The sequence below is a fragment of the Oncorhynchus masou genome, chromosome 28 (genome assembly GCF_036934945.1).
Source record: "Oncorhynchus masou masou isolate Uvic2021 chromosome 28, UVic_Omas_1.1, whole genome shotgun sequence".
Classification (NCBI taxonomy): domain Eukaryota; kingdom Metazoa; phylum Chordata; class Actinopteri; order Salmoniformes; family Salmonidae; genus Oncorhynchus; species Oncorhynchus masou.
Genome location: NC_088239.1, coordinates 73,333,492 through 73,360,008, shown reverse-complemented (window position 1 = coordinate 73,360,008; position 26,517 = coordinate 73,333,492). Strand labels below are relative to the sequence as shown.

At 46.2% G+C, this 26,517-nt stretch overlaps 1 protein-coding gene across 2 annotated transcripts; it reads right to left on the bottom strand.

The window, feature by feature from the left end:
- Window positions 1–630: 630 nt before the first annotated feature.
- Window positions 631–24,237, bottom strand: LOC135518224 (poly(ADP-ribose) glycohydrolase-like). Of its 2 annotated transcripts, XM_064943222.1 has the most exons (19): window positions 23,559–24,237; window positions 22,696–22,791; window positions 10,692–10,925; window positions 10,448–10,607; window positions 9,570–10,075; window positions 9,216–9,329; window positions 8,900–8,992; window positions 7,866–7,937; window positions 5,634–5,720; window positions 4,808–4,968; window positions 4,613–4,692; window positions 4,349–4,421; window positions 4,161–4,236; window positions 3,857–4,004; window positions 3,555–3,633; window positions 3,363–3,471; window positions 3,132–3,240; window positions 2,452–2,580; window positions 631–1,348 (listed from the first exon to the last, which is right to left on the bottom strand). In XM_064943222.1, the coding sequence occupies exons 1-19, from the start codon at window positions 24,147–24,149 to the stop codon at window positions 1,236–1,238; spliced, it is 3,030 nt and encodes a 1,009-aa protein (XP_064799294.1). In that variant the 5' UTR covers window positions 24,150–24,237; the 3' UTR covers window positions 631–1,235. The 2 variants fall into 2 exon arrangements, with proteins under 2 accessions (XP_064799294.1, XP_064799295.1); XM_064943223.1 differs by lacking the exon at window positions 5,634–5,720.
- Window positions 24,238–26,517: the final 2,280 nt, after the last annotated feature.

Genomic DNA, 26,517 nt, shown 5'->3' with positions numbered 1-26,517 from the left:
GGTCCACGTCTCGCGCCGGAGCCGCCACCATGGACAGACGCCCACCCGAACCCTTCCTTATTGTTTTGATGTGCGTCCGGGAGTCCACACCTTAGGGGGGGGATTCTGTCACGCCCTGGTCGAAGTATATTGTGTTTGTCTGCATTTATTTGGTCAGGCCAGGGTGTGACATGGGTTTTTTGTGGTGTGTTTTGTCTTGGGGGTGTATAGCATAGTCTATGGCTGCCTGAGGCGGTTCTCAATCAGAGTCAGGTGATTATCGTTGTCTCTGATTGGGAACCATATTTAGGCAGCCATATTCTTTGAGTATTTCGTGGGTGATTGTTCCTGTCTCTGTGTTTGTTGTCACCAGATAGGCTGTATAGGTTTTCACGTTCCGTTTGTTGTTATGTATCATTCGTTTTTCATTCGTCATTAAACATGTATCAAGAATATCACGCTGCATTTTGGTCCGACTCTCCTTCACCAGACGAAAGCCGTTACAAATAGCAAAGGTGCATAAAGATGGTTGCCCACATGGACTTACAACAAGTCCTTGTTTTAAGTGTGTGTATGTGTCAGCCAAAATGTTGAAAACAGTCACAATGCTCAAAACAGCTATGGTGCTAAAAACAGCCACAAAATAAAAAGTGGATTATAAAAGAGGAATTTATTACTGGATAATAAAGAGGAATTTATTAATCATTTAAAAATAATAATAATTCTCGAGTATTTTACAGTACACTTCTTGTGCATCACAGCAGGCTGCTGAGAGGAGAACTGCTCATAATAATGGCCGGAAGGAGAAATTGGAACGGCATCAAACACATAGAAACCACATGTTTGATGTATTTGATACCAATCCACTGATTCCACTCCATGACCACGAGCCCGTTCTCCAAAATGAAGGTGCCACCAACCTCCTGTTATGTGCATAGTTTCCAGTGTCTATAAATCAAAACGCAGGACCCCTGATTTTGTTGACATCATTTCATTATCTTCGTTTTATCATCACATTTAGTCGTTTTCTAAATAGTTCAGTATGCAGTAGTTACAAATGTATCAGTTTGATTTAGAAACAGTTTAACTATTGAAAAGACAAACACATTCATAATCAACCATTACTTGGAATTGTACCATGTTTCTATCCACAGATCATTCATAGAGCCACTCTATCTCTGGGGTGCATCTCAATAATGTGAAAAAAGGAAAGGAGACAAGGAAAGAAAGCTCCTTTAGAGTATGTAGATGTGTCCTCACAGCTGACTCCTGTGTTTCAGGGTATTCCTGATCCAGTCAAACAGGTCCACATGTGTGTGAGCCAACTGTATCACAGCACAGTAGTCAACCAGCAACTCATACAGCTCACCTGAGACAGGGAGAGGAATCAATCAATCAAACTTGATTTACACGGCAACAAGGAGGATATGAGGTTTGGCGAAACACAGTGAGGGGAATGAGGACTTTCAGATCAGGTTCCACCTCCTGCAGTCTAACATTTACTATAGTTACTCACCCACTGTAGTTCTGTGTGTACTAACTCACCCACTGTAGTTCTGTGTGTACTAACTCACCCACTGTAGTTCTGTGTGTACTTACTCACCCACTGTAGTTCTGTGTGTACTAACTCACCCACTGTATTTCTGTGTGTACTAACTCACCCACTGTAGTTCTGTGTGTACTAACTAACCCACTGTAGTTCTGTGTGTACTTACTCACCCACTGTAGTTCTGTGTGTACTAACTCACCCACTGTAGTTCTGTGTGTATTAACTCACCCACTGTAGTTCTGTGTGTACTAACTCACCCACTGTAGTTCTGTGTGTACTAACTCACCCACTGTAGTTCTGTGTTTACTAACTCACCCACTGTAGTTCTGTGTGTACTAACTCACCCACTGTAGTTCTGTGTGTACTAACTCACCCACTGTAGTTCTGTGTGTACTAACTCACCCACTGTAGTTCTGTGTGTACTTACTCACCAACTGTAGTTCTATGTGTACTTACTCACCCACTGTAGTTCTGTGTGTACTTACTCACCAACTGTAGTTCTGTGTGTACTAACTCACCCACTGTAGTTCTGTGTGTACTTACTCACCCACTGTAGTTCTGTGCGTACTAACTCACCCCTGTAGTTCTGTGTGTATTAACTCACCCACTGTAGTTCTGTGTGTACTAACTCACACACTGTAGTTCTGTGTGTACTAACTAACCCACTGTAGTTCTGTGTGTACTTACTCACCCACTGTAGTTCAGTGTGTACTAACTCACCCACTGTAGTTCTGTGTGTATTAACTCACCCACTGTAGTTCTGTGTGTACTAACTCACCCACTGTAGTTCTGTGTGTACTAACTCACCCACTGTAGTTCTGTGTGTACTAACTCACCCACTGTAGTTCTGTGTGTACTAACTCACCCACTGTAGTTCTGTGTGTACTAACTCACCCACTGTAGTTCTGTGCGTACTAACTCACCCACTGTAGTTCTGTGTGTGACCAGTAGGTGGTGCATGTCCTGCAGCTCTCTCTCCAAGATTAAGTTCTTGAATGTGAAGAAGGCCACGCCCCTCTTGGCCCTGGCTGCAGCCATCAGCTGGACCAGAGCTGGGAGGGGAAAAACAACCAATCAGATCACAGAGTCATTTTGTGTGAATTTTCTGTTGTGTGAGTTGAGTTATTGTTTGGGGAGTTAGGAGCCAGGGTCAACAGTTGGTACCTTTAACTTAAGGGTCAAGGGTTAGCGGTTAACAGTTAGGGGTACCTTTAAGTTTGGGGTTAACAGTTAGGGGTACCTTTAACTTAAGGGTCAAGGGTTAGCGGTTAACAGTTAGGGGGTACCTTTAAGTGAGGGGTTAACAGTTAGGGGTACCTTTAAGTTTGGGGTTAACAGTTAGGGGTACCTTTAAGTTTGGGGTTAACAGTTAGGGGTACCTTTAAGTAAGGGGTTAACAGTTAGGGGTACCTTTGAGTCAGGGGTTAACAGTTAGGGGTACCTTTAAGTAAGGGGTTAACAGTTAGGGGTACCTTTAAGTAAGGGGTTAACAGTTAGGGGTACCTTTAAGTGAGGGGTTAACAGTTAGTGGTACCTTTAACTTAAGGGTCAAGGGTTAGTGGTTAGGGGTACCTTTAAGTGAGGGGTTAACAGTTAGGGGTACCTTTAAGTTTGGGGTCTCCATTGAAGGCTCCGCAGCCCCAGTTTCCCGTGGCGATGTCAGGAAGGAAGTCTGGGTAAGTGTTGTCATCTGCCTTAAAACCACAGTACGCCTGAGGGAGGATATTACAGGACACCACGGACATCAGATTTATCTCCAGCCCAGCTCTGCTCTAGCTAGTACTACTAATCAGCTGTAATCTGGCCCCTACAGGAGAGGAGGGTTGGCTCTCACCTTGTTGAGTTCCCTGGTGACCTTTTTCATGTTGTACTGTTCTCTCTGGTGTCTGAAGTGGAGAGCATCCATGGCCACAATCTGTCTGTGTAGCCTCTGCCACTCATCCCTGCAAACACAGGCAGAGCAATCAGGGACTTTAGTGTGTGAGTGTGTGTGTGAGTGAGTGAGTGTGTGAGTGTGTGTGTTCACCTCTCAATGTCGTCTCTGTGAGGCCCTTCCCACTTAAAAGTGTCACTGTAGCCACTGTACTGACTGAACTGTTGAGAACCTACAGAGATAGAGAGAGAGAGAGACAGAGAGAGAGAAAATGTGACGGAGTGAAAGGCAGAGGAGAGATGATATAACCTGTGATCTCACACACACACACACACACACACACACACACACACACACACACACACACACACACACACACACACACACACACACACACACACACACACACACACACACACACACACACACACACACACACACACACACACACACACCTGTGATGAAGAGACACTCATTGTCTCCTAGTTTCTCAGTGAAGAGTCGAGATACGATGAGTTCAGGGTTCATCAGGAACAGAATCTCCTCCTGAACCAGACCTGAGCCCAACACTCCACCTCCTATCATGTTACAGGCAAAGTCTGCCTGCAACACACACACACACTCTTAGCATTATACACTCACAAATTCACAAACACATACAGCATTACACACACACACACACTTAGCATTACACAGTCAAAAATTCACGAACACACACTTATACAGTGTTACACACACAAGCCAGTAGATGTCACCAACCTGTAACATCCCTGCTCCCTGTTCCTCTATGCAGCCTTCTGAGGTGACATGGAGTTTAGGAACAGTCTCTTTGCAACTGACACACAGAGAAAGACAAGAGGGGACATATTAGGAATGAGTGAGTGAGTGAGTGAGTGAGTGAGTGAGTGAGTGAGTGAGTGAGTGAGTGAGTGAGTGAGTGAGTGTACCTCCCCCAGTAGGGCATGTCTCTGTCTCTGATGTAGCGCCTCTCAAAGGTCACCAGTCCATTGGGCCTGGTCGCTGTCATGGCAACAAGGGTCAAAGTTCAGACAGATAAACCTGGTTCCCACAGCAACTATAATCAGAGGGTATTCCTCATCGACACTCATCAGACGGTCTTAAATAGGTTCCTGTAACCTACATTCTGTACCCTTCAGTACACTACAGCACTTGTATTCCAGTGACTATAGTAGTGTGTGGTAGTAACGTACCTGGGTCTGTGACAGTGTGGAAGTAATGAAGGAGGGCTCTCAGCTTCTCTCTCTTCCTCTCAGACCACTTTTCAAACAGACTGACAACACAGAGAGATCGAGTGGTCACATGTTATCATCTGTTGAAGTTGGAATACTTCGTGTTTGTCTCCATGTGTGTGGGTCCTCAGTGGAGTTTGTTGTGTGTGTTCTGACCTGTTAAAGTTGATGGTGGGGTAGTTGTGGTACTCTGCTCTGGGGTTGGGAGAGTTGCGGTGGGGGAAGGTGCAGTAGAAGGCATTGGCCAGCAGACAAGCTATCTGTCTCTGGGACAACGTGATGGACTGAGTCTGGCCCTTCTGGAGTAGAGGGATAGCCTACACACACACACACACACACACACACACACACACACACACACACACACACACACACACACACACACACACTTATCAGACTGAGTAGAGAACACACATTCAGTACCTCTACAATCTGTGCCCGACATAGTCCACTACCTCTGTGCCCGACATAGTCCACTACCTCTGTGCCCGACATAGTCCACTACCTCTGTGCCCGACATAGTCCACTACCTCTGTGCCCGACATAGTCCACTACCTCTGTGCCCGACATAGTCCACTACCTCTGTGCCCGACATAGTCCACTACCTCTGTGCCCGACATAGTCCACTACCTCTGTGCCCGACATAGTCCACTACCTCTGTGCCCGACATAGTCCACTACCTCTGTGCCCGACATAGTCCACTACCTCTGTGCCCGACATAGTCCACTACCTCTGTGCCCGACATAGTCCACTACCTCTGTAGGGTCTCATGGGGGCGACCTATCCTTTTCTTTTTGATTTATTATTTAATAAACACCGTTGAAACCGAGCTAATCCTACTCTGTCCGTGTCTGATCTGTGTAAACGTCTTGACCAAACGACCTGGTCTGCCACACTTCATAGTACACTACCTCTGTACCCTACATAGTACACTACCTCTCTACCCTATATAGTGTACATAATGCAGTTCCTATGTTGTTACCTTCTTGATATAGTGAGGCAGGCTGGAGGCCAGCTCTGCTATCTTAGGAAAAACAGACATGTAGAATGCCTCTTCTTTGGGTGATTTCTAGAGAAGAGGGAAAGGAGAATATATGTAACAAAATAAAATAAAATAAAAATCACCTTTATTTATCCAGGTAGGTTAGTTGAGAACAAGTTCTCATTTACAACTGTGACCTGGCCAAGATAAAGCAAAGCAGTGTGACACAGACAACAACACAGAGTTACACATGGAGTAAACAATAAACAAGACAACACAATAAACAAGTAAATGACACAGTAGAAAAATGAAAGTCTATATACATTGTGTGCAAAAGGTATGAGGTAGGCAATAAATAGGCCATAGGAGTGAATAATTACAATTTAGCAGATTAACACTGGAGTGATAAATGAGCAGGTGATGATGTGCAAGTAGAGATACTGGTGTGCAAAAGAGCAGAAAAGTAAATAAAATAAAAACAGTATGGGGATGAGGTAGGTAGATTGGGTGGGCTATTTACAGATGGACTATGTACAGCTGCAGCGATCGGTTAGCTGCTCAGATAGTTGATGTTTAAAGTTAGTGAGGGAAGTAAAAGTCTCCAACTTCAGCGATTTTTGCAATTCGTTCCAGTCACAGGCAAGAGAGAACTGGAGGTGTTGGCTTTGGGGATGATCAGTGAGATATACCTACTGGAACGTGTACTACAGGTGGGTGTTGTTATCGTGACAAGTGAACTGAGATAAGGCGGAGCTTTACCGAGCATAGACGTAGATGACCTGGAGCCAGTGGGTCTGGCAACGAATATGTAGCGAGGGCCAGCTGACTAGAGCATACAGGACACAGTGGTGGGTGGCATAAGATGATTTGGTAACAAAACGGATGGCACCGTGATAGACTGCATCCAGTTTGCTGAGTAGAGTATTGGAAGCTATTTTGTAGATGACATCGTTGAAATCGAGGATCGGTAGGATAGTCAGTTTTACAAGGGTAAGTTTTGCAGCGTGAGTGAAGGAGGCTTTGTTGCGAAATAGAAAGCCGATTCTCGATTTGATTTTGGATTGGAGATGTTTAATATGACTCTGGAAGGAGAGTTTACGGTCTAACCAGATACCTAGGTATTATAGTTGTCCACATATTCTAGCTCGGAACCGTACAGGGTGGTGATGCTAGTCGGGCGGGCGGGTGCGGGCAGCGAACAGTTGAAAAGCATGCATTTGGTTTTACTAACGTTTAAGAGCAGTTGGAGGCCACGGAAGGAGTGTTGTATCGCATTGAAGCTCGTTTGGAGGTTAGTTAGCACAGTGTCCAAGGAAGGGACAGAAGTATACAGAATGGTGTCGTCTGCGTAGAGGTGGATCAGGGAATCGCCTGCAGCAAGAGCGACATCATTGATATATACAGAGAAAAGAGTCGGCCCGAGAATTGAACACTGTGGCACCCCCATAGAGACTGCCAGAGGTCCAGACAACATGCCCTCCGATTTGACACACTGAACTCTGTCTGCAAAGTAGTTGGTGAACAAGGCGAGGCAGTAATTAGAAAAACCAAGGCTTTTGAGTTGCCGATAAGAAGACGGTGATTGACAGAGTTGAAAGCCTTGGCCAGGTCAATGAAGACGGCTGCACAGTACTGTCTTTTATCGATGGCGGTTATGATATCATTTAGTACCTTGAGCGTGGCTGAGGTACTAACTTTACAGTGTCCCAAAACTTTTTGAAGTTAGAGCTACAGGATGAGAATTTCTGCTTGAAAAAGCTAGCCTTTGCTTTCCTGACTGACTGCGTGTATTGGTTCCTGACTTCCCTGAACAGTTGCATATCGCGGGGACTATTCGATGCTATTGCAGTTCGCCACAGGATGTTTTTGTGCTGGTCGAGGGCAGTCAGGTCTGGAGTGAACTAAGGGCTTTATCTGTTCTTAGTTCTGCATTTTTTTAAAGGGGCATGCTTATCTAAGCTGGTGAGGAAATTACTTTTAAAGAACGACCAGGCCTCCTCGACTGACGGGATGAGGTCAATATCCTTCCAGGATACCCGGGTCAGGTGGATTAGAAAGGCCTGCTCGCAGAAGTGTTTTAGGGAGCGTTTGACAGTGATGAGGGGTGGTCGTTTGACCGCGGACCCATAGCGGATACAGGCAATGAGGCAGTGATCGCTGAGATCCTGATTGAAAACAGCAGAGGTGTATTTGGAGGGCAAGTTGACCATTTATAGTGAAGTGGTAACTGACCTGAACAAAGGTATGCAGGGCATCAAAGGACCATTGATCTTCATACTTTGGGTTGTATTTCTTTATGGCTTTCTAAGTGGAGAGAAACATGTAGATCTTTGTTCAACAGTACAGGTCAAACATGCTAACCCCTACCTTAACTATTACCACAAACCCAGGTTAACCTGAGGGGGCATGTTAGGAAATGTTAGGATAATGGATTCATGTTAGGAAATGTTAGGATGACGGAGGCGTGTTAGGAAATGTTAGGATGACGGAGGCGTGTTAGGAAATGTTAGGATGACGGAGGCGTGTTAGGAAATGTTAGGATGACGGAGGCGTGTTAGGAAATGTTAGGATGATGGATTCATGTTAGGAAATGTTAGGATGATGGATTCATGTTAGGAAATGTTAGGATAATGGAGGCGTGTTAGGAAATGTTCGGATAATGGAGGTGTGTTAGGAAATGTTAGGATAATGGAGGCATGTTAGGAAATGTTAGGATGATGGATTCATGTTAGGAAATGTTAGGACAATGGAGGCATGTTAGGAAATGTTAGGATAATGGAGGCATGTTAGGAAATGTTAGGATAATGGAGGTATGCTAGGAAATGTTAGGATAATGGAGGTGTGTTAGGAAATGTTAGGATAATGGAGGCATGTTAGGAAATGTTAGGGTGATGGATTCATGTTAGGAAATGTTAGGATAATGGAGGCGTGTTAGGAAATGTTAGGATAATGGAGGCATGTTAGGAAATGTTCGGATAATGGAGGTGTGTTAGGAAATGTTAGGATAATGGAGGCATGTTAGGAAATGTTCGGATAATGGAGGTGTGTTAGGAAATGTTAGGATAATGGAGGCGTGTTAGGAAATGTTAGGATAATGGAGGCATGTTAGGAAATGTTAGGATAATGGAGGCGTGTTAGGAAATGTTAGGATAATGGAGGCATGTTAGGAAATGTTAGGATAATGGAGGCGTGTTAGGAAATGTTAGGATAATGGAGGCATGTGAGGAAATGTTCGGATAATGGAGGCGTGTGTGCATGTGTCGTACCTCTACATCACCCACTGATGCAGTGGTCTTCTTGGCCAGACTCTCCAGCTGTTTACAGACCACCTTCCACCGACTTCGCTCAGAGCTGGATACCTGGGAAAAGTCAATCAATCAACCAGCTAACCAATTAACCAACTAACCATTCAAGCAACTGTTCAATCAAACAACTAACCAATCAACTACCTTACCACTCAACTCAACCAACTAACATATCAATAATCCAGCTACCAAACCAATCAATCAATTAACCAATCAACCAAACAATCGACAAATAATGTATAAATTAAACAGTAAATGAATGAATCAATGAACCCACCCATCCAGTCTTCATGAGGCTTTCTGGTGAGCAGGGCATCTTAACAAAGTCACGGTGCCACACATGATGTCCAAAATGAGGTTTCAATGTCCTTTCATGGTGGAACTCATTCACCTGAATAGGGAGGTAGACAGACATGAATGATCTGTTAGAGACAGCAATGATTTCAATACACATTTTCTGGTGTAAAGATCCAGTTCACTCTCAGACACTTTAAAAACTATATTTTTCATTGAGCTAGACTCTATTTAACTATCTCACTCTACCTCCTCCTCCTCATTCTCTCCATAATCACAAACAAAGAAAGACACCACAGTTATTCAAACCAGACAGAGCGATGCCAGAGAGTCTTACATCTATGAGGACGTTGTGAGTTCTGCTGACGGACAGCGGCTCCAGCTCCTTGTGACACTCAGGGACTTTCTTCAGCTGAGAGAGAGAGCAGCACAACCTCTTCTCCTCCTCACCCTTCACTCCTTCTCTTGTTCCATCCCTCTTGTTTTCCCACCCTATATCCATCGCTTCGTCTCTCACCCCCTCCATCTCTCTTTCAGTTGTTCCATCCCTCTCTCCTACCCTTGCTCCATCCATTTCAACTTCCCTCCCGCCATCCCTCTTTTTCTCACTTTCCATTTCCTTATGTTTCTGTCTTTCTTCCTCTTTCTTCCTTTCTCCATCGCTTTCTCTCTCACTGTCTCCATGCAGTGATTTGGCGACCGGAGTGCTGTCAACGTCGACCAAGTTTCCAACAGGGATCTCGCGGCCTTTGACCTCCTGACCCCTGTCCTTGTCCTCCATGGGGTCGTCTTGCTGCAGAGCAGCATTCGTCTGGGAGCTGTGGTTGTTATGACATGCTATCCCTAGAGAGAGACAGAGAGACAGGAGGACACAGGATGACAATTTGATGCTGTATTTGACAGCTGTAGGACCTTCAATAAGAATAAGTTGATGTTATTATAATCAGTCGATCAAACTTGAATTGTCCCCAGAGGGAAATTTGGTTTGTGAGCAGCGGTAACATGATAGAAATAGTTAATTCAATAGTTAAGAAAGGTAATAGATTTTCTATTTAAGTAAAGGGCTTCATTAACACAGACAGCCCAATTCCGATCTTTTGCACAATTATTGGCAAACAATCTGATATGATCTGATTGGTCAAAAGACAAATAATTGGGCAAAAGATCAGATTTCGGACATCTGTATAACTCGCAGATTTAGTATTTCCAACCCACCTGTAGTGGAGATCTTGGTCCATTCTCCTTTAAGGAGGTCTTCTACTTTCACTCTCAGCTCAGACAAAGACTTATTCACATCTCCAAAGTACTGAAGAGGACAGACAATGATGCTGGGCAAGTCTGAAGATACACTGGGACTGGAGAGAGATTGATAACTCTGGACAGAGAGAGAGAGAGAGATTTACATTACTGTAACCTCATATTCATATCATGTATAGGCCTAACAAGGTGGTATAGTCACCTGAAGGAAATGGATGTGATCCTCTGTGTGTGAGAGTTTCTCCAGCTCAGCATCTCTCCTCCTCAACTCAACTATCTCCTGTTTCAGTGGCTCCAGTAGACCTTCAGCACGACTCACTTCAGCCTTCTCCTGAGCTCTGATCAGCACCTTCACCTCAGAGCGCCTTTCCTCCATGGAGCGGATCAGTTCAGTAAAGATCCTCTCACTGTCATCCACTGCTGCATTTGCAGAACGCTGTTAGGAGAGAGAGGGAGAGAGAGAGAGAGAGAGAGAGAGAGAGGGGGAGAGAGAGAGGGAATTGTATGAGTGAGTGCTGTGTAGAGTTAGATATCCTAGATTTCCTTTTCTTGGTGGTATCTTTTTTCGTTCTTCCTCTGCATGATTAAGGTTATCATTATTTTTATTTAGTTGTTGTGGTAGAATTAAGTATATTGTTTTCGTGTCTAAATTACCCTGGCTTTGGTGGGGATGGCGACCCACATGGGGACACCCTGCCTGTCACTTCGGCACGGCTTTAGGTGTGTTACTGAAGCTACTGTCACTGTGGAGGAGTTTCTGGTTGCCGTAGGAGAGAATGTTGCTTATGCGTCACGGATTAATAAAGAGGTGGTGTACTTCTTAAAGAAGAGTGTCTTGTTGATCGTATGGTTGAGCATGGCGTACTTCTTAAAGAAGAGAGTCTTGTTGATCGTATGGTTGAGCATGGTGTACTTCTTAAAGAAGAATGTCTTGTTGATCGTATGGTTGAGCATGGCGTACTTCTTAAAGAAGAGAGTCTTGTTGATCGTATGGTTGAGCATGGTGTACTTCTTAAAGAAGAATGTCTTGTTGATCGTATGGTTGAGCATGGTGTACTTCTTAAAGAAGAGAGTCTTGTTGATCGGATGGTTGAGCATGGCGTCCTTCTTAAAGAAGAATGTCTTGTTGATCGTATGGTTGAGCATGGTGTACTTCTTTTAAAGAAGAGTGTCTTGTTGATCGTATGGTTGAGCATGGTGTACTTCTTAAAGAAGAGTGTCTTGTTGATCGTATGGTTGAGCATGGTGTACTTCTTTTAAAGAAGAGTGTCTTGTTGATCGTATGGTTGAGCATGGTGTACTTCTTAAAGAAGAGTGTCTTGTTGATCGTATGGTTCAGCATGGTGTACTTCTTTTAAAGAAGAGTGTCTTGTTGATCGTATGGTTGAGCATGGTGTACTTCTTAAAGAAGAGTGTCTTGTTGATCGTATGGTTGAGCATGGTGTACTTCTTTTAAAGAAGAATGTCTTGTTGATCGTATGGTTGAGCATGGTGTACTTCTTTTAAAGAAGAGTGTCTTGTTGATCGTATGGTTGAGCATGGTGTACTTCTTAAAGAAGAGTGTCTTGTTGATCGTATGGTTGAGCATGGTGTACTTCTTTTAAAGAAGAGTGTCTTGTTGATCGTATGGTTGAGCATGGTGTACTTCTTTTAAAGAAGAGTGTCTTGTTGATCGTATGGTTGAGCATGGTGTACTTCTTTTAAAGAAGAGTGTCTTGTTGATCGTATGGTTGAGCATGGCGTACTTCTTTTAAAGAAGAGTGTCTTGTTGATCGTATGGTTGAGCATGGTGTACTTCTTAAAGAAGAGTGTCTTGTTGATCGTATGGTTGAGCATGGTGTACTTCTTTTAAAGAAGAGTGTCTTGTTGATCGTATGGTTGAGCATGGTGTACTTCTTTTAAAGAAGAGTGTCTTGTTGATCGTATGGTTGAGCATGGTGTACTTCTTAAAGAAGAACATCTTGTTGATCGTATGGTTGAGCATGGCGTACTTCTTAAAGAAGAGAGTCTTGTTGATCGTATGGTTGAGCATGGTGTACTTCTTAAAGAAGAATGTCTTGTTGATCGTATGGTTGAGCATGGTGTACTTCTTAAAGAAGAATGTCTTGTTGATCGTATGGTTGAGCATGGTGTACTTCTTAAAGAAGAGAGTCTTGTTGATCGGATGGTGGAGCATGGCGTCCTTCTTAAAGAAGAATGTCTTGTTGATCGTATGGTTGAGCATGGTGTACTTCTTTTAAAGAAGAGTGTCTTGTTGATCGTATGGTTGAGCATGGTGTACTTCTTAAAGAAGAGAGTCTTGTTGATCGTATGGTTGAGCATGGCGTACTTCTTAAAGAAGAGAGTCTTGTTGATAGTATGGTTGAGCATGGTGTACTTCTTAAAGAAGAACATCTTGTTGATCGTATGGTTGAGCATGGCGTACTTCTTAAAGAAGAGAGTCTTGTTGATCGTATGGTTGAGCATGGCGTCCTTCTTAAAGAAGAGAGTCTTGTTGATCGTATGGTTGAGCATGGCGTACTTCTTAAAGAAGAGTGTCTTGTTGATCGTATGGTTGAGCATGGCGTCCTTCTTAAAGAAGAGTGTCTTGTTGATCGTATGGTTGAGCATGGCGTCCTTCTTAAAGAAGAGTGTCTTGTTGATCGTATGGTTGAGCATGGCGTACTTCTTAAAGAAGAGTGTCTTGTTGATCGTATGGTTGAGCATGGCGTCCTTCTTAAAGAAGAGAGTCTTGTTGATCGTATGGTTGAGCATGGCGTACTTCTTAAAGAAGAACATCTTGTTGATCGTATGGTTGAGCATGGCGTACTTCTTAAAGAAGAGAGTCTTGTTGATCGTATGGTTGAGCATGGTGTACTTCTTAAAGAAGAACATCTTGTTGATCGTATGGTTGAGCATGGCGTACTTCTTAAAGAAGAGAGTCTTGTTGATCGTATGGTTGAGCATGGTGTACTTCTTAAAGAAGAACATCTTGTTGATCGTATGGTTGAGCATGGTGTAATTCTTTTAAAGAAGAGTGTCTTGTTGATCGTATGGTTGAGCATGGTGTACTTCTTAAAGAAGAGTGTCTTGTTGATCGTATGGTTGAGCATGGTGTACTTCTTTTAAAGAAGAGTGTCTTGTTGATCGTATGGTTGAGCATGGTGTACTTCTTTTAAAGAAGAGTGTCTTGTTGATCGTATGGTTGAGCATGGTGTACTTCTTAAAGAAGAGTGTCTTGTTGATCGTATGGTTGAGCATGGTGTACTTCTTAAAGAAGAACATCTTGTTGATTGTATGGTTGAGCATGGTGTACTTCTTTTAAAGAAGAGTGTCTTGTTGATCGTATGGTTGAGCATGGTGTACTTCTTAAAGAAGAGTGTCTTGTTGATCGTATGGTTGAGCATGGTGTACTTCTTAAAGGAATGTTCATTCAAGTTACGCCGTGTTTTCTCCGTCAACAAGGATAACGATTTCAAATGTACCGCAGTTTACTCCCAATGAGCTGTTTACTCCCAATGAGTTATTGCGGTTTGGGAAGTTTGCAAGTTCAATTAAGATTGTCCCGTTGGGTTGCAAACACCTGACTTTGAAACGGGTTATGTCGTTTCGGCGACAGGAGTTTATGTTTGACTCACCGGAGCAGACTTTGTAGTTATCGTTTAAAGTCAAGTATGAAAACAGATTGTATATGGCTAATGCTAGTACAGGTAGTCAACGGTGTTCTGAGTGTGGTGATGTTGGCCATAAGCGACATGCTTGCCCGAAAAGGGAGAAGGGGGAGGGAGGGGCACAGGTGGTCCTCGTAATGCCTGGGCCCGCTGATGTAGGGAGAGGTGGGCCGACAGTGATTGAGCAGCATGTTGCTGAGGAACAACTTGTCCGTGTTGAGGGCACGGAGTTGCAACTTGTACCAGAAGGGAATGTTATGCAGCAGAAAAATATTGTTGTAGAAGGTAAGGACAGATCTGAAGAGCTATTTCCTCAGACTGGTGAGGAATTGCCCAGTACGAGTGATGGGGTACAGGAGGGGGTTCATGTGGAGCTAATCTCCCAGGTAGTGGAGGAGATGCCCAGTATGAGTGATGGGGTACAGGAGGGGGTTCATGTGGAGCTAATCTCCCAGGTAGTGGAGGAGATGCCCAGTATGAGTGATGGGGTACAGGAGGGGGTTCATGTGGAGCTAATCTCCCAGGTAGTGGAGGAGATGCCCAGTATGAGTGATGGGGTACAGGAGGGGGTTCATGTGGAGCTAATCTCCCAGGTAGTGGAGGAGATGCCCGGTATGAGTGATAGGGTACAGGAGGGGGTTCATGTGGAGCTAATCTCCCAGGTAGTGGAGGAGATGCCCGGTATGAGTAATGGAGTACAGGAGGGGGTTCATGTGGAGCTAATCTCCCAGGTAGTGGAGGAGATGCCCAGTATGAGTGATGGGGTACAGGAGGGGGTTCATGTGGAGCTAATCTCCCAGGTAGTGGAGGAGATGCCCAGTATGAGTGACGGGGTACAGGAGGGGGTTCAGGTGGAGCTAATCTCCCAGATAGTGGAGGAGATGCCCACTATGAGTAATGGGGTACAGGAGGGGGTTCGGGTGGGGCTAGTCTCCCCACCTGGAGGAGATGCCTGGTACGAGTGATGGGGTGCAAGTGGGGGGTGTTGAGAGGGATGTGGTAGAGGGGAGTCTGTGGCCTGTGGCCTCAGCTGAGGAGGATCAGGAGAAGGATATGGATATCTCTATTGATAAGATGGCAGCTGGTATCGACTCAATTTACAATCTAGAGGAGGTAAGTGGGTTCCTGGATCAGACTTTTGGGAAATCTGTCAAATTGGCAGATTTTTTTGATGTTGATAGATTTGTGAGGTCAGCTGTGATTTTACAGAAGAAGGTGGGGTTAGACCAGTTGAGTGAGAAGAAGTGTTTTCACTTGAGGATATTTGTTACTGCTGTTAGGGCAGCAAAAGGTAGTGGGGAACATGGTAAGGTTAAGAGAAAATTAAAACAATGATGATGATTATGCCTCATAGGGTGTATTTTTTCTCTTTGGTTTCTCTGTGGTTTCTTCTGCTTTTCCTTTCTCTTTTCTACATGGAGGTACTAAGGGGAGGTTCTCTCAATATTAATGGGGGAAGGGACAGGAATAAGAGGGCTTTTGTATTAGAAGTAATAAAACGCTTCATGTAGTTTTTCTACAGGAGATACATAGTGATGAGGCTAATGAGGTTGACTGGGGTATGTGGTGGGATATACTCAGTCATGGTACTAATTTCAGTGCTGGGGTGGCAATCTTGTTTTCCTCAGGCTTAGGGGTGACTGTGGTATCTACAACAGAGATTGTCAACGGTCGGGTTTAATTGGTCAAGGCGGATGTTATGTTTTATTTATATATTTTTTTAAATGTTTATGCTCCTAATGAGGGTACAGAGCGTATTGCTGTATTTGATCAAATAAAGGAAACTGTAAGACTGTGACCAAGAGGGGTGTATGGTTTTAGGGGGGGACTGGAACTGTACAGTGGCGTTTACTGTTGACCGCACTGCTGAAGAACCTCATCTGCGGTCAGCAACTTGTCTGTCTGGTTTATTAACTGAGTTTGAGCTTTCTGATGTGTGGAGAGTAAGGAAGGCAAAAGTTAGGCAGTACACATGGTTAAAAGTTAATGAAGGTGGTGTCAGTGCAGCAAGGCTAGACAGGTTGTATGTATCTGATCACTACTGTAGTAAGGTTGGAAGGTTAGACAGGTTGTATGTATCTGATCACTACTGTAGTAGGGTTGGAATGTAAGACAGGTTGTATGTATCTCAGCACTACTGTAGTTGGGTTGGAAGGTTAGACAGGTTGTATGTATCTGAGCACTACTGTCGTAGGGTTGGAAGGTTAGACATGATGTTTGTATCTGATCACTACTGTAGTAGGGTTGGAAGGTTAGACAGGTTGTATGTATCTGATCACTACTGTAGTAGGGTTGGAAGGTTAGACAGGTTGTATGTATCTGATCGCTACTGTAGTAGGGTTGGAAGGTTAGACAGGTTGTATGTATCTGATCACTACTGTAGTAGGGTTGGAAGGTTAGACAGGTTGTATGTATCTGATCACTACTGTAGTAGGGTTGGAAGGTTAGACAGGTTGTATGTATCTGATCACTACTGTAGTAGGGTTGGAAGTTTAGACAGGTTGTATGTATCTGATCACTACTGTAGTAGGGTTGGAAGGTTAGACAGGTTGTATGTATCTGATCACTACTGTAGTAGGGTTGGAAGGTTAGACAGGTTGTATGTATCTGATCACTACTGTAGTAGGGTTGGAAGGTTAGACAGGTTGTATGTATCTGATCACTACTGTAGTAGGGTTGGAAGGTTAGACAGGTTGTATGTATCTGATCACTACTGTAGTAGGGTTGGAAGGTTAGACAGGTTGTATGTATCTGATCACTACTGTAGTAGGGTTGGAAGGTGTGATATTACTCCTGTGGATTTCTCTGATCACCATATTGTTACTGTTGATATTCACTTGTCCACGAAGGTCATCACCTTATTGGTATTCTATTGTTAAGTTGTTACATGATGTCATGTTTCGTGAAAGGTTTTTGTTGTTTTGGGAAAAATGGAGGGTTACAAAAGGGAATTTTGAGTCATTGAGACAATGGTGGGAGGTTGGGAAGGCCCACATACGATTGATTGTTTTGTCAACAGTATACTGCCCTGTCTCGTATTGGAGTTAAAGAGACTATCAGGCCCCTTGAACAGAACATCAAATCTATTGAATTGAAGTTGCTCACTCAGAATGACCCCGGACTAGTTATGAACTCACAGGACAAGAGACATGAACTGAGGTCGTTTTTAAATGAAAGAGTGAAGGGTGCCTTGATTAGGTCTCGTTTTGCTACCCTCAAGGATATCGATGCTCCTAGCGCTTAAAAAAAAACCTAGGACAGTCTACAATGCAACGTAAACAGATGGTCTGCCTTCGTCTCCCTGATGGGAAGATGACCACGGATGACTGTGAAATGCGCCAACATGCCGTGAATTTTTACTCTGCCCTCTATAAGGCGGAGGATTGTGATTCTTTGTGTACTGAACAGTTGTTACACGGTCTTCCTCAATTGGGACCAGAGCAGTGAATTGCTTTGGACTCTGACATTACTCTGCAGGAGCTGTCCACAGCAGTGATGCAGCTCTCAACAGGCCGAGCCCCTGGCATCGATGGTTTACCATCTGAGTTCTAGAAGCACTTTTGGGGGTCTATTGGGGAGGATTTTCATGAAGTGGTGTGTGAATCTTTTCATGAGGGTTCTCTTCCTGTATCCTGTCAACGTGAGGGTTCTCTTCCTGTATCCTGTCAACGTGAGGGTTCTCTTCCTGTATCCTGTCAACGTGAGGGTTCTCTTCCTGTATCCTGTCAACATGCTGTGCTTTCATTGCTGCCAAAAAAAGGGGGATTTGACTCATATAAAAAATTGGCGACCTGTTGCATTGCTGAGCACAGAATATAAAATTGGATCTAAATGTCTCAAACAGGTTGAAAGAGTATCTGGGGCTGTTGGTCCACAAGGACCAGTCTTACTGTGTACCTAACCTCTCTGTTGTTGATAACTTGTTTCTAATAAGAGATGGTTTAGACATTTGTAAACTGTCTGATGTGAATGTGGGTTTACTTTCTTTGGATCAGGAGAAGGCTTTTGACCGTGTGGAACACCAGTACTTGTTTAAGACAATGACAATTACAACCTTGTGCATGGTGAAGGTGGGGGGTGGTTTGAGTTCCCCCATCCCCATCCAAAGGGGCATCAGGCAGGGATGCCCAATTTCGGGGCAGTTAACCAATGCTTTGTTTTTTAAGAGCGAGGCTTACTGGTTTCTCTGTGCCAGGAGTAATGAAGGGTCCCACGATAGCGCTGTCTGCGTATGCAGATGATGTGACAGTTTTTATTACAGGGGCCTCGGATGTTAAGGTTCTCTCAAACGCTTTAAAGGTGTATGAGGGGGCCTCCTCAGCTAGAGTCAATTGGGAAAAGAATGAATCGCTGTGGGCAGGTCAGCTTCAGACTGGGTCCGATCCACGGTTACCAGGGGGGCTTCAGACCGGGTCCGCTCCACGGTTACCAGGGGGGCTTCAGACGGGGTCTGCCCCACGGTTACCAGGGGGGCTTCAGACTGGGTCTGCTCCACGGTTACCAGGGGGGCTTCAGACTGGGTCTGCTCCACGGTTACCAGGGGGGCTTCAGACGGGGTCCGCTCCACGGTTACCAGGGGGGCTTCAGACTGGGTCTGCTCCACGGTTACCAGGGGGGCTTCAGACGGGGTCTGCTCCACGGTTACCAGGGGGGCTTCAGACTGGGTCTGCTCCACCGTTACCAGGGGGGCTTCAGACTGGGTCTGCTCCACGGTTACCAGGGGGCTTCAGACTGGGTCCGCTCCACGGTTACCAGGGGGCTTCAGACTGGGTCTGCTCCACGGTTACCAGGGGGGCTTCAGACGGGGTCCGCTCTACGGTTACCAGGGGGGCTTCAGACTGGGTCTGCTCCACGGTTACCAGGGGGGCTTCAGACTGGGTCTGCTCCACCATTACCAGGGGGGCTTCAGACTGGGTCTGCTCCACGGTTACCAGGGGGCTTCAGACTGGGTCCGCTCCACGGTTACCAGGGGGGCTTCAGACTGGGTCTGCTCCACGGTTACCAGGGGGGCTTCAGACGGGGTCCGCTCTACGGTTACCAGGGGGCTTCAGACTGGGTCTGCTCCACGGTTACCAGGGGGCTTCAGACTGGGTCCGCTCCACGGTTACCAGGGGCTTCAGACTGGGTCCGCTCCACGGTTACCAGGGGGGCTTCAGACGGGGTCTGCTCCACGGTTACCAGGGGGGCTTCAGACTGGGTCTGCTCCACGGTTACCAGGGGGGCTTCAGACTGGGTCTGCTCCACGGTTACCAGGGGGGCTTCAGACGGGGTCTGCTCCACGGTTACCAGGGGGGCTTCAGACTGGGTCCGCTCCACGGTTACCAGGTGGGCTTCAGACGGGGTCTGCTCCACGGTTACCAGGGGGGCTTCAGACTGGGTCTGCTCCACGGTTACCAGGGGGGCTTCAGACGGGGTCCGCTCTACGGTTACCAGGGGGGCTTCAGACTGGGTCCGCTCCACGGTTACCAGGGGGGCTTCAGACTGGGTCCACTCCACGGTTACCAGGGGGGCTTCAGACTGGGTCTGCTCCACGGTTACCAGGTGGGCTTCAGACGGGGTCTGCTCCACGGTTACCAGGGGGGCTTCAGACGGGGTCCGCTCCATGGTTACCAGGGGGGCTTCAGACTGGGTCTGCTCCATGGGTACCAGGGGGGCTTCAGACTGGGTCCGCTCCACGGTTACCAGGGGGGCTTCAGACTGGGTCTGCTCCACGGTTACCAGGTGGGCTTCAGACGGGGTCTGCTCCACGGTTACCAGGGGGGCTTCAGACGGGGTCCGCTCCATGGTTACCAGGGGGGCTTCAGACTGGGTCTGCTCCATGGTTACCAGGGGGGCTTCAGACTGGGTCCGCTCCACGGTTACCAGGGGGGCTTCAGACTGGGTCTGCTCCACGGTTACCAGGGGGGCTTCAGACTGGGTCTGCTCCACGGTTACCAGGGGGGCTTCAGACTGGGTCCGCTCCACGGTTTCCAGGGGGCTCCAGACTGGGTCTGCTCCACGGTTACCAGGGGGCTTCAGACTGGGTCCGCTCCACGGTTACCAGGGGGGCTTCAGACGGGGTCCGCTCCACGGTTACCAGGGGGGCTTCAGACTGGGTCTGCTCCACGGTTACCAGGGGGGCTTCAGACTGGGTCCGCTCCACGGTTACCAGGGGCTTCAGACTGGGTCCGCTCCACGGTTACCAGGGGGCTTCAGACTGGGTCCGCTCCACGGTTACCAGGGTGGCTTCAGACTGGGTCTGCTCCACGGTTACCAGGGGGCTTCAGACTGGGTCTGCTCCACGGTTACCAGGGGGGCTTCAGACTGGGTCTGCTCCACGGTTACCAGGGGGGCTTCAGACTGGGTCCGCTCCACGGTTACCAGGGGGGCTTCAGACGGGGTCTGCTCCACGGTTACCAGGGGGGCTTCAGACTGGGTCTGACCCACGGTTACCAGGTGGGCAGGAGCAGATCGTTGGAGGAGCTGGGAGAAAGAGCAGGGATCTGATCATCTCGCCTACTGAGGAAGGTCATTGATGAGGTCTGCGATTCCTTGCCAGTACTTCATCTGCAGTATGTGACACTTCCAATTCTGATCAGTGGAAGGAGGGTCTGGATTATGTGTTCCCTGCACTGATTGTTAGTGCTGCGGCGGGGGCATTAGAGGAGGACGGAGGGTCTGGATTATGTGTTCCCTGCACTGATTGTTAGTGCTGCGGCGGGGGCATTAGAGGAGGACGGAGGGTCTGGATTATGTGTTCCCTGCACTGATTGTTAGTGCTGCGGCGGGGGCATTAGAGGAGGACGGAGGGTCTGGATTATGTGTTCCCTGCACTGATTGTTAGTGCTGCGGCGGGGACATTAGAGGAGGACGGAGGGTCTGGATTATGTGTTCCCTGCACTGATTGTTAGTGCTGCGGCGGGGGCATTAGAGGAGGACGGAGGGTCTGGATTATGTGTTCCCTGCACTGATTGTTAGTGCTGCGGCGAGGGCATTAGAGGAGGACGGAGGGTCTGGATTATGTGTTCCCTGCACTGATTGTTAGTGCTGCGATGGGGGCATTAGAGGAGAACGGAGGGTCTGGATTATGTGTTCCCTGCCCTGATTGTTAGTGCTGCGGTGGGGGACTTTGAGGAGGACGGAGGGTCTGGATTATGTGTTCCCTGCACTGATTGTTAGTGCTGCGGCGGGGGCATTAGAGGAGGACGGAGGGTCTGGATTATGTGTTCCCTGCCCTGATTGTTAGTGCTGCGGTGGGAGCATTAGAGGAGGACGGAGGGTCTGGATTATGTGTTCCCTGCACTGATTGTTAGTGCTGCGGCGAGGGCATTAGAGGAGGACGGAGGGTCTGGATTATGTGTTCCCTGCACTGATTGTTAGTGCTGCGGCGGGGGCATTAGAGGAGGACGGAGGGTCTGGATTATGTGTTCCCTGCACTGATTGTTAGTGCTGCGTCGGGGGCATTAGAGGAGGACGGAGGGTCTGGATTATGTGTTCCCTGCACTGATTGTTAGTGCTGCGGCGAGGGCATTAGAGGAGGACGGAGGGTCTGGATTATGTGTTCCCTGCACTGATTGTTAGTGCTGCGGCGGAGGCATTAGAGGAGGACGGAGGGTCTGGATTATGTGTTCCCTGCACTGATTGTTAGTGCTGCGTCGGGGGCATTAGAGGAGGACGGAGGGTCTGGATTATGTGTTCCCTGCACTGATTGTTAGTGCTGCGTCGGGGGCATTAGAGGAGGACGGAGGGTCTGGATTACGTGTTCCCTGCACTGATTGTTAGTGCTGCGTCGGGGGCATTAGAGGAGGACGGAGGGTCTGGATGACGTGTTCCCTGCACTGATTGTTAGTGCTGCGATGGGGGCATTCGAGGAGGATGTGGGGATGTGGGGGTGCATCCCCAAAAAGCTGTTGGCGGTCTTTATACAAACTGCCTATTGAAAAGAGGACAGCTGACCTACAATGGAGGATAATACATGGAGCCATAGCCACCAATATGCATCTGGTATATCTGGATCCAACAGTTGGGGAAGGGTGTCCATTCTGTGCTGAGTCTGAAACTCTGGCACATCTGTTTTTACAGTGACCCAGGTTGGTCGGGATGATTGACCTGATCACCTCTTGGTTCATTGGGAGAGGTTTTCTCTTCCCAACTGTTTATATTTGGGCTTAAGTACAGGTTCAGTTGAAGGGGTATAGTAATTTTTCTTAATGTTGTGTTAGGGGCAGCCAAATTAGCAATATGGAAGACCCGAAAGAACAGTATTGGGGGACAGTTGTCTGTGGATGTGGTGGGAATGCTGGAGGGAATGTTGGCAGCAAGACTAAGGGTTGAGTTTGCCTGTTACAAACTGGTTAACAATATTGATCTGTTTGAGTATATGGGATATTCAGAGTCTGTTGTGTTTATTTACTGTGGAGGAGGATTTGGTGTTGTGTTGTTAATTAATGTGTAACTATGGTTTTGCATTGTTTTGCATTGTTTTGCATCTCTCACTCTCTCTCTCTGTCTCTCTCTCTCTTGACTGGAGGAGGGAAGTGAAATGGTGCATCTCTTCTGGTCAATAATAATAGTCACCTTAAGAGACTCCACAGCCTGTTGGATCTCCTTCAGCACCTTCTCTCTCTCCTGGACATTCTGCTGGACATTCTGCTGACTCATCCCCAGCTGACTCTGTGGAGAAACACTCTTTATTATTTCGGGGTGGCAGTGTAGCCTAGTGGTTAGAGCGTTGGACTAGTAACCGGAAGGTTGAGAGTTCAAACCCCCGAGCTGGCCCCTGAACAGGCAGTTAACCCACTGTTCCCAGGCCGTCATTGAAAATAAGAATTTGTTCTTAACTGACTTGCCTGGTTAAATAAAGGTAAAAAATTGAGTTACCAAGTTTTATGTATCTAATAAGTCTCAGTAACTCACAGAATAGAGATGAATCTTGAGTCCCTTTGGAAAAATATGATCTATGATGTTTGTTAAAAAAGGCCAGCCTTCTTAACCTATTTTCTCACCTTCATAACCTGTCAATCACTTAGCAAACAGTTACTACACAGTTGAATGATTATAGTTGTTACAGTACACAACACGAATCAGAGAGACTGAACATTTGGCTCATGAAAGCTCATTCAGAATTATTTTTTTTTACTTTAGAAAATGCTCATATTCAGAGTGACATATTCAGAGTGACTTAGATGAGCAATTGCTTTGCTTTGCTCAAAGGCGCACTGACAGATTTTTCACCTAGTCGGCTCGGGGATTCAAACCAGCAACCTTTCAACGCTATTAACCAGTAGGCTACCTGCCACCCGTATTCATAATTCTTCTGCTGTGGATAGATGTAATTTGAATAACTATGTTTATTTCTCTCTCCTCTTAAACCAACCTTCCTACTTTGTCTTTATTTCTGTGTTTATCAGAGAGTTACAAACAAGTTGTTCTGGTCTTACCTGTATTTCAGTCCTCTCCGCTGCAGCTGCCACTGTATCATGGCCTTTATGTTTATCCATCACACAATGATAACAGATGCACTGTTGATCGGTACGACAGTAAACCTCCAGCAGTTGTTCATGATGAGAGCAGATCTTCTCCTGTAGTTGTGCAGTGGCTTTGACCAGCTTGTGTTTCTTTAGTCCAGGAACATCATAGTGAGGCTGGAGGTGAGTCTCACAGTAAGACACCAGACACACCAGACAGGACATGAAGGCTTTCTGCTTTCTGGTCCCAGTGCAGAAATCACACGCCACATCTCCAGGTCCAACATAGCACAGAGGAGGGGGAGCAGCCTGGAGTCCTGTCTTCTGCAGTGTCTCCACCACCTCAGCCAACATGTTATTTTTCCTCAGAGTAGGCCTTGGAGTGAAGGTCTGTCTGCACTGAGGACAACTGTAGATGCCCTGATCATCCTGATCCCAGTAGCCCTCAACACAGCTTCTACAGTAACTGTGTCCACAGGGAATAGCCACCGTTTCCTCCAGTAGATCCAGACAGACAGAACAACAGAACTGGTCCTGGTCCAGTAGAACTCCCTGCTGAGCCATTTAGACTGTTGTTGTTCACTCACACACAGACAGACGACAGAGAGACTCGGATCAGTTTCGTTTCCTCAGAAGAGAATTTGTGGAAGGGGAAGGGACTTCCTGGTTCTGCTAGGGTGTAGTTAAAGAAACAGAGGGCAGAGGGGAGAGAGAGAGAGAAAGAAACAAGAGAAAAGTTGTGTGTGTGTGTGGGGGGGGGGGACAAGAGAAAAGGTGTGTGTGTGTGTGGGGGGGGACAAGAGAAAAGGTGTGTGTGTGTGTGTGTGTGGGGGGGGGGACATGAGAAAAGATGTGTGTGTGTGTGTGTGTGTGTGTGTGAGGGGGGCATGTGGATAAGGTAAAACCTCCTCTCTGCTACAGTCTTTATGCCTGTCATCTCCTCACAGTGATGATCTCAGGGAGCTGGTATGTAGTGAGATCCCATGCAACCACAGACGACAAGACCACCATCCCACTAACAGCCCAACCCAAGACGCAGTCTCGCAGCCACACACACGCACGCGCACACACACAGACGCAGTCACAGACAAAGGTCATAGTAATAAATCAAATTGCATTTATCACATGCTTCCTAAACAACAGGTGTGGACTAGCAGTGAAATGCTTACTCAGGGGCCCTTCCCAACAATGCAGAGATAAAAAAAATAATAAGTATTCATAACTTCACTATATTCAAGGGGTATCAGTACCGAGTCAATGTGTAGGGGTACAAGGTAATTGAGGTAGATACAGTTCAAGTTTACATACACTTAGGTTGGAATCACTAAAACTTGTTTTTCAACCACTCCACAAATGTCTTGTTAACAAACTATTGTCAAGTCCTGACCTTAGTTCCCTTTTTTTATGTCTCCATTTTAGGTTGGTCAGGGCGTGAGTTGGAGTGGGCATTCTATGTTTTGTTCTATGTTTGTATTTCTATGTGTTTGGCCTGGTATGGTTCCCAATCGTTGTCTCTGATTGAGAACCATACTTAGGCAGCCTGTTTTCGCCCTTGAGTTGTGGGTAGTTGTTTCCTGTCTGTCTCTGTACCAGACAGGACTGTTTTGTTTGTTCCGTTTTGTTATTTTTGTGCTAGTGTTCAGTGTAGTTAAAAGATCATGAACACGTACCACGATGCACCTTAGTCCTCTCCTTCTTCCACCTACGACAGCCGTTACAACTATAGTTTTGGCAAGTCGGTTAGGACATCTACTTTGTGCATGACACAAGTAATTCTTCCAACAATTGATTACAGACAGATTATTTCACTTATAATTCACTGTATCACAATTGCAGTGGGTCAGAAGTTTACATACACTAAGTTGACTGTGCCTTTAAACAGCTTGGAAAATTCCAGAAAATTATGTCATGGCTTTCGAAGCTTCTGATAGGCTAATTGATATCATTTGAGTCAATTGGAGGTGTACCTGTGGATGTATTTTAAGGCCTACCTTCAAACTCAGTGCCTCTTTGCTTGACATCATGGGAAAATCAAAATAAATCAGCCAACACCTCAGAGACCTTCACAAGTCTGGTTCATCCTTGGGAGCAATTTCCAAATGCCTGAAGGTACCACGTTCATCTTTACAAACAATAGTACGCAAGTATAAACACCATGGAAACGTGCAGCCATTATGCCGCTCAGGAAGGAGACGCGTTCTGTCTCCTAGAGATGAATGTACTTTGGTGCAAAAAGTGCAAATCAATCCCAGAACAACAGCAAAGGACCTTGTTAAGATGCTGGAGGAAACAGGTACAAAAGTATCTGTATCCACAGTAAAACGAGTCCTATATCGACATAACCTGAAAGGCCGCTCAGCAAGGAAGAAGCTACTGCTCCAAAACCTCCATATAAAAGCTAGACTACGGTTTGCAACTGCACATGGGGACAAAGATTGTACTTTTTGGAGAAATGTCCTCTTGTCTGATGAAACAAATGTATAACAGTTCGGCCTTTCAAAGCATTTCATGGCTAGAGATGTGAGTGCTGGGGAAATATTTATCTTTATTTAACATTTAAGTCAGTTTCGAATGAATTGTTTTTACAATGATGGCCTACCAAAAGGCTGAAGGCTTGGGATTAAAAATTAAAAATAAGATATAGGACAAAACTCACATCACAACAAGAGAAACAACACAACACTACATAAAGAGCGACCTAAGACAACAACATAGCAAGGGAGCAACACATGACAACACAGCATAGCAACACAACATGACAACAGCATGGTAGCAACACAACATGACAACAGCATGGTAGCAACACAACATAACAACAACATGGTAGCAACACAACATGGCTGCAGCCAACATGGTAGCAGCCCAAAACATGGTACAAATATAATTGGGCACAGACAACAGCACAAAGGACAAGAAGGTAGAGACAACAATA